This window comes from Notolabrus celidotus, chromosome 18 (assembly GCF_009762535.1).
Source record: "Notolabrus celidotus isolate fNotCel1 chromosome 18, fNotCel1.pri, whole genome shotgun sequence".
Taxonomy (NCBI): Eukaryota; Metazoa; Chordata; class Actinopteri; order Labriformes; family Labridae; genus Notolabrus; species Notolabrus celidotus.
Window position 1 is genome coordinate 24,936,353 of NC_048289.1, and position 18,677 is coordinate 24,955,029.

Consider the following 18,677-nt stretch of genomic DNA (forward strand, 5'->3'; position numbering starts at 1 on the left):
AGAACTGCCCCTGCAGGAATCATTGTTGCGATACAATCAGTGCATAAGTTCACCACTTGAAGGACATTATCTCTTTCAGCAAGCGTGAAAAAAAATGTTTTAGCCTCAAAATTTCACATTAATTCTCCCCGTTATCCACTCTTGAGCTTCTTTGACAGAAAGGCACATCCATTTATATCGCTATGGGAAGGTCTTACATCAGTGCACAGACAGGGAAGGTGAAGAAAATGCTGATGAACCAGAAATGGAGAAAACAAAGACAACAGAAAAAAGAGAGAATAGGAGGAGGAGGCTGTGTGGACGCACTGGGCTGGAACATTGTTTTCTGGGAATCTCTATAAAAGAAGCCACTGAGACGGAGCGAACGAGTGTGTTAAGAGCATGTGTTTGCTCCTGTAATTGAATAATATGTCTGCCGCCTGTTCATTTATCTTGTTTCATTCAAGGGCAAGGTAATAGCAATATTAAGGCTTCAATAGAAACTCGTCTGAGCCGCACATTGAAGTAGTGAGATGAGTTGATGACAAATGGTGCTGCTATTAAGTACAGGACTATTTTTCTTTGCTAAGTGATAGACAAATGTCCTTCAATGTCTGTGGTTATTTACAGAGAGTCTGGTAGCTGCCTGAATAACCATGTTCAGAGCTGTTACAGATCTCTTCTTGCATATTCAGTGTTGAGAGTAAACAACAAGGAACATGTTTCTTCTACAGCAGCATACCAATACATGGTAAGCTACTTTATGTGCTTGACAGAGCGTGCATTGATCATAAATCCACAATGTTTACATCCATTTCTGTGTGACTGTCAAGCAGAGACAATAACAGGAAAGATGTAATGGTCAAAAACACAAAGAGAAGGCATGCGGTTTAGAAAAACAATATTTTTCCACACAGCAATCTGGGAACCCATCGCCTGTCATCGTGTGATGTTTAAAGCCTATACGCCTTTGGGAACGGATGCAGGGTAGCCAGGCGTTAGCGTTAACAGAAATGGCTTCCAGCTAAGACTTAAAGCAGTGTTTATTTTGCAGACATAAACGCCATCATTTCTTGGTTTATTACATCTGGGCGTAGTGCTGGTCAATCTGATTCTGGGAAGTCTCAGTTTCACTGTAAATAGTAAGCTACACAGAGGTTTCACTCTGGCTTACAACAGGGGTATGAGCCCCAAAGAGAACCCAATTTTCATGCACTATGGTGTACAAATGCTAGCTTTAAAGGGAGAAGAAACAACTTTTAAATGCTGGTTTGTTGAATGAAAGTCAGATCAATTATTTCTGGTGCATTCCAGGATGTCAGGAATTCTTAATACTGATTGGCTTTGAATACACAGCATCAAGCAGATTTGTCACTCAAGTTCAAATATTGATCTCTATCGGATTCTTTGCTGCACTTGTATGCAGATATCTGTTAATAGAGATGTATAAATCTTTTTTTTAAGAACTTTATTTTCAGTTTTTTGTTATATAACAAGACAAGAAAACAGAGACAAACCATAATAAAAAGGAAGGAAAGAAATAGGCACGCACATCATTGCAATGGAAAGCTATCAAAACAAAACACAAAAACAAAAAAACAAACAGACAAAACAAAGAAAATATACATACATACATTCATACATGCCCGCACTGCCATTTAACAGTAAGGTGAGATATTAAATCAGTGTCAGACCAAAATAATGAAAGTAAATAATGGATGATACTCCACTGTCTAAAAGGCCAAGGGTAAATTAAAGATCCAGGTTCAGGGTCCACATGTTCAGTCTAAGGCGTAACAACCCACCATCAGTGCAGTCCAAACAATGCCTAAATTAATCAGGTAGCAGTTTTTATTACTTTTGATATATTCAATAAAGGGACCCCAAATTTTAATAAATCTTCATTAGAACACCCGAGCCGAGGATTTCCTGCTTTTGCTCTCCACACTGACTGTTTTCCTGCACACTTCACAGCCTGCTGATTGGTCAGTACTACTCAGACAACACATATACTACAAATAGAGTAGTAGTAAAGAAGCAGTTATTTACAAGTATTCTACCATCTTAATGCTAAGCTAAGCTAACCTACTGCTTGATTGCTATTTATCTAAATGATAAGAGTTATATAAATCTCCACTCAAGCAAGCAGACATTTCATTCACCCCACACAATGAGACATTCCTTAAAACTAGTTTGTGTAACACAATGATGGCGACATTTAATACACTGTACACTGTTTGTTTAACACAGGGCAAAGGATTACTCTGAGTGTAGATCATGTAATTATTTCAGAAAGGTATCACCTTACTTGACAGTTCCTTGGGGCAGTAATCGCTCCTGATAAGAGCTTTAATAACACAGCCAACTGGCCTGAGACCAGACAGACTGACACACACTGAATAAACACCACAAAGCAAACACACGCTGAAGGTCAGTGTAAAGTGCATTTTCCCACATTTGTATCGTAACATTGAACTTAATCATTATGGTGAGCATTGCAGCATTTCCTGAGTCATAATGTTTTAACATGGCAGCTTAGACAGTGTGAGGAAAAACTAAGCATACAATGGATGGAGTATTTGGGAACAATACTTGTTTAGGTTGGAAAACAGGAAACAGGAAGTCATATGGACCAGGACCTGCTGACCTACACATGATATCTGGCTCATAAACACACACACGCAAACACGTGAGCACACACAGATAATATCATCAAATCTAGGCCCTTGTCCTATTTCTGGATGAGCTTCTTCAGTTTTCAGGTTTTGCCCTCCTTCCACGCTCCAGGCCTCGGGACAGAGAGACGAGCAGAGAAACGTTTTTGAACGGCAGATAGACCTGACGGAGGAGGACTGAGGAGATCAGCATCTGTACAGCATGCCATCACAATACTGAGGTGACAGATTCAAACCAAGAGCTCAGAAAAGCAACACAAGATCAGAACCAGATAGATTAAGATGCTTTTAATCAATCAACAAACGTTATCTCAAGATGCAAACAGAGCAGGTCTAGACTGTACCTTATGTTGCATTACTGACAGAGACCCAACATCAAGACAGGATAAGATCCAGTCCCATCTTACAGACAGGACTCAGGCTGATGTCATCTTAATCCACCATGAGCAGAGCACTTAGCAGCATTTAGCAAGTTACAGCAGCAAGGACAAACTTCCTTTAACAGGAAGAAACCTCAATCAGAACCAGACTCATGTTTGAGAGCCATCTGCCTTGTATGACTTGGAGTTTTACACCATTATCATGTTCACAAGCAAGGACCAGCCATGTATGCAAACGTGTGACAGGTAGACTCTGAACAGGTGAAGGATGGGGAACAGCTTGTGGTGTTTAATCATAAATTAAAGCCCCTGTGAGGAACTTCTTCTTTACGTCCAAAGTTGTGTCCTCTGTGGACAATATGGTCTTTGGCTGATTTTGTCCTCTAGATTATGAAGTGTTTTTTTTTACCAAGTTTATATTAGGGCTTGGACGAAAGTTTGCAGAGTAGGAAATCAGGAAAGAGAGATCCCAAGAACGGCCATATTAAAAGCGGAGAAGTCTGAATCTACTTTCACATGACAACGTATAAACGACGGAGATCGCTGGAGTATGCATGCCAGACCAGTAGATGGCGGTATAACTTTGTAAAGAAACACAACATGAGAAAACCAAGCACGTGTGCTTAAAGCTGCTATCAAACAGAGCGCAGAGTACACGCTAAAAAGAGGTGAGTGAAGTTAGAGTTTTCAAAGACAGTATCGTAAAAGGAAAGCTACTCCAAAGCTATAACAGGGACAATATAAAGCCTGAAAATGAGCATAACACCCCCTCTTTAAATATGGACGGCTTCCCACTGAACATTGAACTGTAGCAGTCAACGCAGAGTAGTTTGTCCCACGCATACAGAATCCCTCTCTCTGCAGATCGTTGCAGCACGGGATGAGATTTAGTGAAATATTTGACCATCAAGATGAAGAATAACTTGCTTAGTGTCAGAGCAAATAACTCAAGTCATGTGATTCAGCTGATTCACATTCCATTACTGACAATACAAGTGTCCAACAGACAGTGAGAATCCCACACACACATATACACACACACACACTGACACACACAAAGAACAGGGAAAGATCACAACCTCTCACATTCCATCACATTCACTGGCCAACAGCCAACAGAGGTATTCAGCGGGATTGCCCACACTACAACACACCAATTACAGCCCATCTCAGACGGCACACAGACGCTGTTAGAGGCCCGGCTTCACTGCTCAATACTTCCCCCACAGCAAAACCAGCTTGACATTGATTCAGCAATCCCTTCACAAGAGAACAGACTAAATGAAAATTAAATAGCTGATTAGCAAGCTTGATTTTTGGACGTCATCTGAATATTCCCCATTTATATCTTGTCGTCAGCAGTATTTGATTTTAATAGAGATGACATGCCTCTCGTGTTTAACCACTGAGGTCTGATATAAACTGTGCAACTGTTTAAATGTGATGGAATGTCAGCTCAGGCTGCACCAGGGAATCGTTCCCCACATATAACTAAAGCTTACAAATGAAGTGCTCACACTGTGAGGTACAGTTGTCAAGTGCACAATGTACTGTACATGTTCCATCAGGACAGAGCACTGACAATTGGCAATAAAGTTTAATTGGAAAACTCCTACAGATGACAGATGAAGGCAAATAACCCAACGTAGGGCGTAGGAGCTACATAAAAGTAGATTAGCTGTAGTTTAATATTGCATTGGACTGCACAGGTGGTCGTAATATTGTGGCTGATAGGTGTATATGCGCGTGTATTTGAGTTGTCAACATCACAGGGCGTGTTCGCCTAGTGCTTTCAGATGCAGTCCACCATGTTGCACAAGTGAAAACAGCAAAAATGGCCTAAAATTGGGACACCAGCTTCGGGTCCTGCTTTCACTGTACAAGAGCACGCTATCGGCAGACCAAGATTTACAACCGTTCATGCCAGAAGTTCATCCGACTGGTAGGTAGCAGGTTATCATGGCGCAACAAACATTCGATCAAGCAGAAATTCAGCCTGATTTTGAGATCAGTAGTGCATCTCAAAAGTTGGGTCTGAATCATCTTCAGTTTGGAAAGCGTCTTCCAGACTCATGTTCATCTGATTTCTTACTCTCTTCCTTCCCAGTGTTTCAAGTGATGGCCTTATTGTTTAAACTCTATCCTCTTACCACATCATTCATATATCAGTTAACTAGTCCCAGAATACTTGCCAAAGGGCATCTAAGAAACTCCAATCTGTAACGTGAAACTCTTTCTTTTCAGAGTTTTTAAGGGGGTCAAAACTCCACAATCTTACATCGGACTTCCACCAGATCCACTTTTGATTCGCCTCCGATCCGCTGAAGTCCGGCTCCATGCTCTCTCGTCTGTCAAAACCCAACGATTGCGTTTTCAGAACGCAGCACGGAGCAGGACCGCTGGACAGCTGGAGCCATGTGACCCAAGGTTTTCCAATGGTAATTACTGCATAGATGAATATCCTCCTCCTCTCCTCATCCATGTTCTCTTTATCGTCCTATGAAAAAAACTCTGACCTGTTGACTCCAGGCCTGGCTCTGCTCATCATGACGGTTTGTTGTTGTAGTTAAGGGAAATATGATCTGGTGATAACACAGAGTGTTTTATACTGAAAATTAACCAGATGTTTTCGTTTGGTTTTGGTGTCTGACTTCCTGTCCTGCTCGATTTGCACTGTTGAGATTGATGCGTCGTGCTCCGGCATTCAGCAGTCTTGCGTATCTGATCCGGAGGGCTCCAACCTGCTGGATCAGAGACGCAGCCAAGAGAATAGAAACCTATCAACTCCGGTGCCGTGACGGATCGGAGACGGACCAGCACAGATCCGGTTGAATTTGTCCGTTACACCAACGAGTTCTGGCTTGTGGCCTTCATCAAGTCATGATGGCCACAAGCCGAAACGAGTTGGTCTAAGAATAAAGTTGTTCTTTATACTACAAATGTCGCTGGAGTTTTGACCCTTCTAGACTTCCTTTCTCTCTCTGTGCACCTTTGAAGTAAGGGAAGTCATGCCAGAATAATCCACTCTGCTTTCCAGAGTTATTACCATGTTTGACGCAGAGATGTGTTTGTTTTGGTGAGCTGGAAACCTCTGTGATCATTCCTGTCCTGAAAACCAACTGGAACACTTTAAGATGATACTGCATCAGCTCAGCTCGCATCCTCACCTGAAGACCATGTCCAAAAAAAAGAAGAGGTTTTAACAGGTTTAAACCACAGAGTGTTTGTTTTGGTAACAAGAAGACCTCTGTGGTTAATTGAGCGCCCACCTTCAGAACACAAACACTAACAAATCATTTTTAGACTGGATTTAAAACCAGCCGTGTTGTTTGTTTCTTGTATTGTTCTGTGTACAGTGACGCAGGCTCTACATGCAGAGATGGATGAAAGGTTTTTATCTTCACAGCTTGATGCTACTCTGTGAAACAAAACACTACAACAATTCCCAAGATAGTTTTAACTGCTCCACAGTACTACGACTGGCTTCTTAGACAGGCTGCTGGCCATATTAAACTGACAGTGCTGACATGAGTCACTTCAGGGGCATCACTAACACCACCCTTAAATAATTCACAACTTAACAACTACACAAGCACACCCTGGGGAAATATATCACCTGTTTACTCAGATCCTCTTCTACAGCATATTAACACTCCAACTAACGCAGTGCGAAGAGGAGGTGGTGATCAGAATTAAGCCTTCTTGCCCACAAAGGACAGGGAATGTAATGGCCTAGATAGCCTTGCATTGGCTTGAAATTGTGTCATTAGCTTCGGTGCTTCAAAGGAAATTGTTCTGCAAAGTGGGAGCATGAAGGGCTTGACCTATATCTGTAAAGGAGTGCAGGACGGTGGTTGTGTTGGAGACAAGAAAGAGCGAGAAACAGAAACAAAAGTCGCAGAGAACAAGAGCTGTTGATGGCTGGATGATGGGGGTTTCCCACCCCTGACTGGAGGGCCTGTCTGTCTGTGGTTGACAGTTTTCTCAGGAGGAAGTGCTGCTCTCCTGCTGAGACTCACCACCATCACTCCCCCCCCCACATACCCGGGGCCATGACTCTGTGCTTCTACTGTTCTACACAGAATGAAAACTGGCAGCATGAGAAGAAAAAAAAAATCTCCTTCACTTCGCCTCTGTCCATCTCTTCCCTGATACCAGCACATCACAAAACCAGTGTGCTCCCATCTGACATATAGAGCAGAAATGGATCAAACTAAAAGTACTGTTGCTGAAGAGAAAGTAGAATCAAAAGGGTGGCATCACAGCCGGGCAGCATCAGAGCTGAAAAGTTAAAAGCAAAGATGGAGTGCCGACAGTGCAGTTCCTTCAGTGGCCACTGGGGGTCTGCCTCCAAAAGTGAGTCGACGCCCATTGGGCTGCATAATAAAGTGGCCAACTTAAAAGAAGAAAACATGTTGCCAGCCCAGTACCAAAACATGTTGTGGTCAGGAAAACTTCTAGAGGGTTTGAATTTGGTCTAACTGAGCTGTATTGAGGCTCCAAGCTATGAAGAGTTTAAGACCTGGTCCTGCAGCTAAAGTTCTGCTAGGTGTTACCTCAGCTAATTCAGTATCTTGGATAAACCTCCCATCCATATCTGTGCCATTTTTGGTCATTTTTATGAAATTATTAGGCAAATAATATGACTTACTATGTGGTTTATTTTAACCCGAATGACCAAAAAGGTTGACGAAAAGTTTGATACTTTTTAATACTACTTGCTTTAAAATGATACAATATCCCTTATCTTTTACGTTCTTCAATTTTAAAAAAGCACAGAAAAAAAACATCTATTCTATTTTCAACCCAAAGCTGCCACAAGTGAAAAAGGAGAGACAGGGTGTACAGCGGTGGTCAATTGACTGATAAGTGAGAGAGCACCAGCAAAGGCAACAAAAGGGTGATATGGATACATCAATGTTATTGTCTGATTGTTTCACCGTAGCTACCCTCTAAAGAACTTGTAAACATGTCCACACTCTGCACAGACGTACAGGAAGTTGCACGGTTTTGTCTCTTTGCTGCTGAAGCTGGGTTTCTTCCACCTGTGTGTGTGTGTCTCTCTGCTCCACCCTCTGTCACAGCCCACAGGTCCTGACTCTACCGACTGACATGTGTTGTAGCATCAATCTCCATGTGTGGGTACTGTGATGTGGAGATTATGCGTGCTCTGAAATTTTGTGTGAATGCATATCAAATGCATGTATACTTTGCATTTTATTAACTTGATTCTCTCTGTAATTTTTACGTGTTGTAGTTGTGAAGCACATTGTGTTGACTTGACTTGACTTGACTTGAATTGTGTGTGTGTCTCTCTGCTCCACTCTCTGTCACAGCCCACAGCTCCTGACTCTCCCTATTACCAGGTTGGCTAATACTGAGGTTTGCTGGGTTCTTTAGCATCTAATGAAGACAAGACAATGCCACCTGGTCCATGTGTATTGTCTGTTAGTCCTGACATGTGGGCTACAATGACTGAAAGCATAAAATGTCCATAAAATTTAAAGAAATTAGGAAATACAGACTCTCTGCAGATACACATACCACCTCTGGATATGCCTTCCATTGCTATTAACATTATTTTGGGTGCCCAGGAGTTCATTTTTTGGGGCTGTTGTATCAAACAAGTATTTATGTCATTTGATTTTTACTGTCATTGTTTCACAGTTCAAAATTCTAGTACTGTGACAACCCTACCAAGAAGTTAATGGGTGTTCTGTGAGTGAGAATCCACTGACAAATCATTTTTGTGTTAGCCCTTATTAGCAGGTAGTCCAGTGGAGATTGTGGTTCAGGAAGCTAAGATTTAAGTTCCCCAGATCTCTAAGCATCATAGCGTCCACAAATACAACCTCATTCTTTTGGAAACACATTGTTTAACAAGCTTATTTGCTAGCTAATGAATTAGTTAAGCACATTGACTGGCATTCCCTAACCTCCTGCTTATCTCACTTCTGGCTTTCAAAAAGCATCATGGCAGAGTCCAAACTTGAGGCTTAAAGAAAAGGAAGTCAACAAACTAATAAGTGAGGTCATGGTGGTTCAGATCTTTATTTTTTTAAGACTTGGATCTGAGCTCATCTTGAGGCCAACAGTTTGGTGAATTATGATGCTTCATGGCCTTAGTGTACAGTACACTGGACGTGGAGCAACTGGGGTCAACTTAAAGGCTGCTTAGAACAGGAGACACAGAAAACAGCACCTTGTAAAGCAACATGCCCTGGAGAGAAAATAGAGACGCCCTGGTTCCCTTTTCCATGTATAGCAGAATGTATTGAAGTCTAAATGTCAGCCCTTTTCTGATCATGGTGATGTGTTCTACATAAATCCCTCTACTCATCAGATTCATTTGTTGGGTGTATATATATCACACCACAGTGACATTTATTACAAACCGCTTTCTTATCCAGTATCGTTCATTCCATTCAAACGTGACTTGGCCCTTTTTTTAGTACACACTGACTCAGATGTTGGTATGGTTTTATAAAGCCATTCTGGGAAAAATTCCCATCTACTTATCCTCTCTCTTAATCTTGATGGATGGAAATCATAACCTTTGTTCTCAGGACATTTTGCAATTTGTTTTTCCCTAACAGATCTGAACTGAACATGAATGAAAGCTTTCAGGTTTTCTTAACTCACTGAATGGAAAATTTTAACGACTGACCTTAAACTTCAAAACTTTGCAGCCCTGTTCCTGAAATCTATGTTGAAATCTATTGAGTCTGTGTGCAAACCCCTTATCATTTTGAACACTCAATGTATTCTTAATCTTTTGTGAGCCTGCTTGTCTATTGTTTAAACTATTTGGTATTCTTTCCAGGGCATGACGGCCTGTTGTTAATGTGACAAACTTGGTTAAATTAAGGTTGTATAAAAGATTAAAAAGAGGTCATAGTTAAGGATACCGGATATGCATACATCATATCAATAATGCCCAGTGGCTAATCAAGCAACACCTAATATATGACAAAATTAATGCTGCTTATTATACTGTCAACTTCTTTAGAATAAGCTATATTGAACTTAATAATAGGCTAGTAATGTGATCTTGTTCTTTCTGCCCAAAAGTAGCAGAAATAAATATTAAGAGTTTGTATTTCATGCATGAGAACATTCACAAGCAAGACTTTTTATTAACTAAGTGTAACGAGTTCAGGGACAAATAAACACTCTCACACATTAAACATTTGCTTCAGCAGTCCAACAGTCTTACCTGATCTGGGATGACTAGCTTAAAGTAGTTGCTAATGTTAGCTCAAATAAGCTAACTTTAGCTCTGTTTTGCTGCTCAAATTACATTCCTTATGTCACTCTACTGTTGAATCAAACATTTAACCATCTCCTGTAAACTTTCTCTTGTGACTGTAAGAAGTCATGCTTGTTTCAGGGTTTCTTTTCATGGGTCTCTCTGCAGTTAAGGCTAGCTAATGTTAGCAAACGTCTCCGACTTTCTGCCACTTTAATGACATGAGACAAGTCCCAAGACATATATTACCTTTAATAACATTACACTTCAATTGTCCTTTGAGCTGTGATTTATCTCAAGTTAAGTTAGCATGTCTTTCAGGTGCTAACATCAGTCAATAAAGCTAATTAGCCTAATTCAGCTAAATTTTGCCACATAACTGACATTATTTAAGTTACTGTCGTATTTTACCATTAATCATTATCATGACATAGTCATTGTGGCTGTGATTTAATAGTTTAAGTTACATATTCTTGAAGATGTCTTTTATTGATTAGCACGTCTCTTAGCTAATTAACACAGACACTTCTTTGTGTCACCTCATCTCTACACTGCTGGCCATGCATGCCATGTTTAGCACTGAACGCTGCAAAAACATAAATTCAGTACTGTGATATCTATATCTTGCCTAAGGGAATTGTGCAATGAATGTCCAATGTAGATGTATGTGTGGGTTTGTCTGTCTTGTGGGTTTCTGTGTTTTCTTAGCACTTATTTTTTATATTATCTATTTGCACTGAAACAAGACTGCACTTAATTTTGTTGAACTTGTGACAATGACAATAAAGATATTCTATTCTATTCTATTCTATTCTATTCTATTCTATTCTATTCTGTATTTTTGGACAGCAAACACAGTAAAAGGGGAAAGCAGTAGTGAGATGCTGATGAAGCCTAGGGCTGAAACGCACTCGTTTCTTTGAGCTGCTGTCTATTTCTACTATAAAAGTTTTGAACTTATTGCGATTGCTGACATTTTTTCAACTCGTTGTCCTTTTGGGTCAGCACTGAATTTCTTTTTGAGTACTTTCGATTGAGCATGCCATTTCATTGTCTTAAAGCAGTAATCCACACTGTATTATGTGTTAATATTCCAGGTTACCCTTAATTTCCATTATTACTCTGAATTTGTTTTGAAATCAAAACTTCTAAGTTAATCCTTTTGTAAGTCATAATCCCTTCACGTTTGACCATTAGTGTTGCTGTGATTCCAATAAACTTATTGTGTGATAGTCGTTGCTTCTTAACTTAAAAACTCATGTTTAAGAGGCCTGTCTTCCTCTCACTCTCTGGAAGTCTCTTAACCCCACTCTGTGCTAAGACACCTCTCCAATGAACTTAAATGTCACCTACTCTCTACACGATGTACCTGCACTAACAAGAGGCTAAGCTGTAAGCTTGAAAAATTAAACAGTAAAATAATAAAACATTCATAGCGCCTGACATGTGGTTACATGCAGGTCATTAGTCATCCAACTCAGCCCACTACAAAGCTGTGGGAAACAGAACTGTTGCCGTCTGTGGGATTAGGTGGGAACCACTTCAGCTCCCATGGGTGAAACCATTAACACATATTTGCTTTATGATACTTCTTTGCATCTTTCCAGCCAACAGTGTTTCTCATGAGGGACAAGATATCTGGAATATTTGGGGTTTTAAAAAAATCAATGTTACACCAGAGCAGAAAGTTGTGCTTGCAGAAAGACCACTCAAATGAGAGCACCTTTAACACTGATGCTTTACTTATAATTCTCCTGTTACTATATACTGTGGCTTAGTGTGTTTGTTACTGTATATTATATTCTGGTACCTCTATTACTCTGGGAAAGGCAGGAAAGATGGGCCAGAGTAGAAGACTGGCCTTGCAGCTAGCGTGACAATCTGTTTGCATGAGATTCATGTAACAACAAACAGCATCCATTAAAAAAGCATCCCAAGCTCCTCATAGTTTTCATAGGGATCTCACTGGATGACAATCAGAAACATTATGGGCCATTTCAGCCATCAATAATGCAAAGTGTAATCTGAATCTGATGGCACCTAAAAGCATCATCATGTTAAACATCCTACAGCTGATTTTGTAAGACATCACAGAATTCCATATGAATTGTAAACTATGCATTGAAGTATTTGTAAGGCAGTGTGTTTGAAGCCTATTTGGGATCTGAATTCTCATCCTGTTTCTGTAGTTGTGTTTGTGATAACCCCCTCCTGATAATGCCCCATGTGAGTGTGTGTCCCATCTCCCACTGACCTGCTGGTAGTTCTCGTCTTCAGGCAGGAAGGTGTTGTCAATGGGCTGAAACCTCAGGTTGATGTGGGGGAAATTGTGCAGCCAGTAGGTCCACCAGGGCTGAACATATTCCACCCGAGCAGAAGACATCCCTGCCCCGAGAAAAAAGTTGGGGCTGCAGTGTAAATTAGCCTCCTTCTACTACAGCGGGCTGCTTTAATCCCGTGTCCTATCAAACAAAGACAATGATAAGAGCATGCTCGTCTGTGGGAACTGGACTCTCAGCCACTCATGAGGGGAAAAAACGCGCAAGAAAGTCCTGCAGGGACGCCAGAGTTGTTGTAAAGTGAAATCCTGGCTGAGGGTTTTCATGAAAAAAAGAGATAATCACAGTGCGCCCATGTCTCCGTGTGTGTGTGTGAGGACCCACAGAGCTCAGACCCGACCGACAACTGCTCCAAGCGCACACACAACACGGTCACAGGCGGGGACGCGCGCACAGGACAAAAGTGAGCACGGGGGCGCGCAATAAAGCTCCTGCGAGGAGTTCAGAAATACAAGTCTGCCTGTGTTTCTAAACACATCAATAACACATGTGCACGTTTTTACTTTATAAGCTGTGTTATTTACATATTGACATGAATGGAGCGCAGAGGGTTTGTTTCACCAGTCTGTCTGCAGTGTTAGAGGCCGCACTGCCATCTAGTGGCCAAAAGAGGCAATTACAACAGACTTCAGCCTACAATAAGCGTCCTGATAGAGGAACATCAGATTACAACTAGAGCATCTACTTTCTAAATCAGGGGGGTCCAAACTTTTTTCAAAGAGGGCCTCATATGATGTTGTAAGAATACCTCAGGGCAAGTGACTCCTACTGAGACTTTGGAATCCTAAAAGTTAGATATGAAATCTCCATTTAATAATGATTATTTTAAATGTTTTCTCAATAAAACAATTACTAGGGAGTACCATGTAAAGATTAGCAAACGTTATCTTCTTCTGGGGGAAAATGTTTTTCATTAGGGTCGGGCCATGTTGGAAAAAATATTGTATCATTATTTTCCTTTGGCAGGATCACAATCTGGATTTCATCAAACTTCTTTTTCATGTTGTTTTTAAGACTTTTCTGACCAGCAGACAACATATTCAACATCAAGAACATTTTCACATCATGATAAAAACATTAATTTGAAAACCTGTCAGCTTTAAGAGTTCCTGTGTTGCTTCTTTATTGCCATCTTGCAGTATCCCCAGAGCTTTGGCTTTAGACAGGTAGTCCATATGAAGCTTTTGAAGACATTTCTGGATTGACTTTAGTTTTGTTTGTGTGCTTGAAAGAAACTGCAAATGTTCAGATGATTCAGAATGTGATTAATTTCTTTGCTATGAATAATACAATTTAATATGGAAGCTTGGGGCCATAAATAAAAGGACCTTGGGCCGCAATTGGCCCCCGGGCCGTACTTTGGACATGCCTGTTCTAAACAGTCATAAAAAAGAGTGTTGAGATCCTATTGAGCAGTCAATATAAAAGTAAAATTTATTTATTTTATTTAAATCTGATCTAACTAGGAAAACATCATTGAGATTAAGAATTAATTTTACAACAGTGTCCTGGTCAAGATCAGCAGCAGCGCGTTCCAACCATCATATAGACCGGGCTATTCAATTAAATATTTGGTCAGGCCAGATTTTCAGACTAAGGACATGAGCTGTGGGCCGGACATTTTTGAGACAGTGAGCAAAGTTAACCATTTAAAAGAAAAACAAATAGATAACATAAAAAACACAGTGGATGTTTATTAACGTATTGCCACATCAAAAAGGACACAAACACAATAAAAGAGCAGTACTTAAACTAAACCTGTGCTGAAATACTGCTTCTTTAAATTTTACATTACAGTTGCTTTCGGGCCACATATGGCCCGTGGGCCGCTAATTGAATAGGTCTATAATATAGACTGTATAAATAAAGTTCCAACAAAGTTACAAACACTAAATTCTAAAACATGACAACATATCATGGATTACATTACAGAAAGTCATGAGTCAAAGCATCTACAAGACCATGATGCTCATGATGACAGTGTTAATACTCTGCTGGATTCAATCGCAACAGTAAATTGTTTGACAAGTCACTTTACTAGATGTAACATCACCATCTGTAGGTTTCAGTGATGGCATTCCTACTGGTTTGAAGTTATTGATGTTTAAAGACACAAGTACAATCAATACAATTTCAGATGTTTGGCATATGTTGTGTTTTTACTTCATATGCAAATCCACATGTTGATTCAAAGATAGCATGGCTTATTTTTTATTAGATGAACATAAGGTACTTGAGTTGGAAGAAAGAATGAGCACTTCAGGGAAGAAACCCACCCCACTATGCCCTTTACTGATACATTTAGTACCCTACCCCATGTCCCCCAAAGCCTGAGATAGAAAGGACAGATGTGCAGCAAGAGCCAGCACATCACTGGGGTTATCAAGTGGGCTCCCCCCTCCATGCCAGCTCCCACTGTCCATCATATCCACCAGCAGAACACCCCAATTTAATGCCCTAACCCATACAGTATTGCCATGTGCAACAGAACCAGGCTATGTACATGCAAGCTCCAGGTAGTGACAACACTGATACTACCTACTCTAGCACCTGGCCCCTAGAAGCCCCCACCACCCTACACAAAAGAAGAGTCTGCAGCTAGATATTACAGAACTTGATTTAAACCTGGGCTGCACGGTGGTGCTGTTGCCTCACAGCTAGAAGGTTCCTGGTTCGAATCCCCGGCCGGGCGGGTGCCTTTCTGTGTGGAGTTTGCATGTTCTCCCCGTGCATGCGTGGGTTCTCTCCGGGTTCTCCGGCTTCCTCCCACAATCCAAATACATGCTCAGGTTGTTTGATCACTCTAAATTGCCCGTAGGTGTGAGTGTGTGCATGAATGGTTGTCTGTCTCTCTGTGTTGGCCCTGTGATAGGTTGGCGACCTGTCCAGGGTGTACCCTGCCTTCCGCCCGAAGCCAGCTGGGATAGGCTGGTCAAGATAATGGATGGATGGATGGAATTAAACCTCATGTTGCATCCGCAGAAGGAGAGTTGTAGGTTAAACTTTTAGTAAGTTGCTTGACAAACAAGGAAACAACCTTTGCGTTCAACGCTCCGACTTTGAAATAAGTATTTGAAAACATTACCAGACATGAAAGTTTTATCATTGTATGAGCAGATTTTATTTCCCCTTCAACACACACCAGTAATGACAGAGTTCATCCATGCAGTAAAAGTATATTTTGCACACAAATGAAGTTGTAAAGTTTGACACCACTTTGGTTAAGTTGTTTCATGACATTTAACTACCACAGGATTATGTCTCAAATGAGAAATAAGTGTTGACTTTTAAGGGTTCAATTTTAACAACCCGCTGAAGACCATACAAGCTGTCAATGTAGTGTAACCTCTGTGCCACACAGTGCAGGAGACCAGCTGGATGGAGCTCTCAGATTGCTTTACTTTGGTTTCTGCTTACGGGACATGACAGACGTTCTGATAAAAGAAAAAAACAGTTGTCTGTTCCCACACAGCATAAAACTATTTCTGTTAGTGATGTAGGTAAACCTAACGGCTTTACTAAGACACACTTCCTCTGTGGAATTTCAAAACAAAAACACAATAAACTATGGTTGTTCGTCCCAAGTTTTACAGGAATTTAACCTGTATACATGTTTTATACTGTTACAGAAGTAGGACACAAACTACAGACAAGTGTTTCGGTTTTCCAATTTTTATTACAATAATCTGTACATCACGGATTTACTTGAGCTCCTTCACAGCCAGACCTGAAAAAGAAAAAACAGATTAGAAAATGTTCATTCATTACATATTACAGCAGCAGGACCATAAACCTAACAGGATGAGCGCCTAAACAGAAGTTAAATTAAACAGACTCCATTGATTCACTCCTTTAACTCTTAGTTATTTCACCTCTAAGCCTCAGGACTAAATGTCATTATTTGTCACTTATATAAAAGTGAAAACAACTATATTCCAAAAGATCTGCACTCAATAGTCCTCAATCGCTGCAGTTTGAGTGGAATCATGACAGATGCTATGGAGCGCATCTGTCACACTCAGGATCTGATCAACTAGGACTCCTTCATCAGAGCCCCCTTCATCACAGCGAGTATAAACATCAGCCTGAAGATAAAATCCTGACAAACAAATCTGGACGAGCGCTCATTCAGATTCAGAGAGCTTCAATATCTAACAGCCAACTCCCATCTGGACGAGCAGTTTAATCCTCGGTCATAATTACAGAGATAATATTCATTGGAGGAGGACGGCGTGTTGAGGAAATCTCACAACTGGTAAATTAACTCATCTTCAGTGTTCCCTGTTACAAGATGCTGAGCTTCATACTCTGATCTTTATAGACACACCTGTGAGCATGTCTTACAAAGAGAACATGCTACAAAGAGCACACCTTCTCTGTCTTTTAACTCTTTGTATTTCACACTGTCAGAGGCTGTGGGCAACAACACATACATATACTGTTGTGTTGCCTCTGCAGACCCGCCTCGCACAGACGATCCCTGCAAGTCTTTCAACTTTGAGCCACTGCATAAATTGCTTCAGGGCCAATCTCATTCAGGCTGTGACCAATTAAAACTCGACTCTTTGTTGTGCGCCACTTTAAACAGACTAGTCTGAGATGAATAATGTTTCTCCCTCAAAGTACTTCAGCATGTCTTGGCTGATGGGTGGACTTTCCTTGACACATGAAGTCATTTATATAGGATAGGCTCTCTCGTTCAAATACATATACAACTACCTCAGCAAGAGAGTCAGTAATTGTCCCTTTAGTTTCAGTTTGTCCTTCTCCCAAGGACCTAATTCTATATACTCTGTTTCTGCAATTCAAACCCAGCCACAACAGTTTGTACACTCTTATTACAAATAAAAAAAATGCACAAGTTAAGCACGGTCATGTCTAACTCTTTGTGCACTGAAGAGCATCCTCCGTTAGTCATCTTTCATTTCACTACATGGCAGCTACTCTGTGACCTTGCACTGAGTTCTGTCTTCCCAGGTCATTTTCTATGATTCACAGCCACAAACTGACTGTAAACTTCTCATATTTAAAATCGCTATGAGCTTTTCATACAGTGTATGCTCATAAAAACCTGGTGCAATTGTATCTGTGCAGTAACATACCTTACTAGCCATTCATAGATTCAAGATAGAAGTGTAGAAGTGTATAGCTCTTATATTTACTATATTTTGTTTTCACCTTATTACTATCATCTTTTTTTAAACTATGTAAGCACATTGTTGTATTCTCCTGTCCTGTGTTGTAAGCTGCTGGAACAACAATGGGGATCCATCCATCCATCCATCCATCCATCTATCCATCTATCTATCTATCTATCTATCTATCTATCTATCTATCTATCTATCTATCTATCTACCCATCCATCCATCTATCTATCTATCTATCTATCTATCTATCTATCTATCTATCTATCTAAAAAGCTAAGGCTAGGAATAACTATCTGTGTTTCCATCAGTTCCTATTATTTCTTGAGTGGCAGTGTCTTCCTTTTTAGTGCATTGCATGTACCAAAACTCTTCTGTTCAACCCCACCATCCCTGTAATTTTGATGTGCATGTACATCTCTTTGCAGACCTACCCACAACACCTCGCTAAATGTCCAATACTTCACACAGTGGCTTGGATAAGAACAATGGAAGCTTCTTCATAAGAATATATTCTACACTGCTGTGTGTCTGAGTCCTGCTGTGTGTGCTTCTCCTCTGTCAAACTGACCTGGGGGCAGGGACTGCTTGAGCTTCTCAGCCTTTTCCTTGTCTGTGATGACCAGGGTGTACAGGTACCTGCTGCAGCGCACCTTGAACTTAACATTGTCCTTGTTCTTCTTGATCTTTACGGCTGGAGATTGATAAAAGACGAGTGAGTCAATTTTACAGAAAGTTAACTTTTTCTTGGAATACAATCACAAATCAGACGTCACATACATTTCCTTTGATCAAAGCTCAATTCTAAACCAAGACAAAGTTGATTCTCGGTTCAAGAAACATTGCATACTATCCTTTAATGTACCATGACTTGATGCTGACCTGGAAAAGTACATCACATTTTGGCAGAT

The 18,677-nt window shown here is 40.6% G+C and overlaps 1 protein-coding gene across 1 annotated transcript in view; it reads right to left on the reverse strand.

Moving 5' to 3' along the window:
* Positions 1-13,112, reverse strand: part of ttyh2 (tweety family member 2) — a 99,245-nt gene extending 86,133 nt beyond the window's left edge. Inside the window, exon 1 of the mRNA XM_034707192.1 lies at positions 12,538-13,112. Coding sequence (XP_034563083.1) covers positions 12,538-12,666 — 129 coding nt within the window. The 5' untranslated portion in view covers positions 12,667-13,112. The remainder of the gene's footprint in view (positions 1-12,537) is intronic.
* Positions 13,113-18,677: the final 5,565 nt, after the last annotated feature.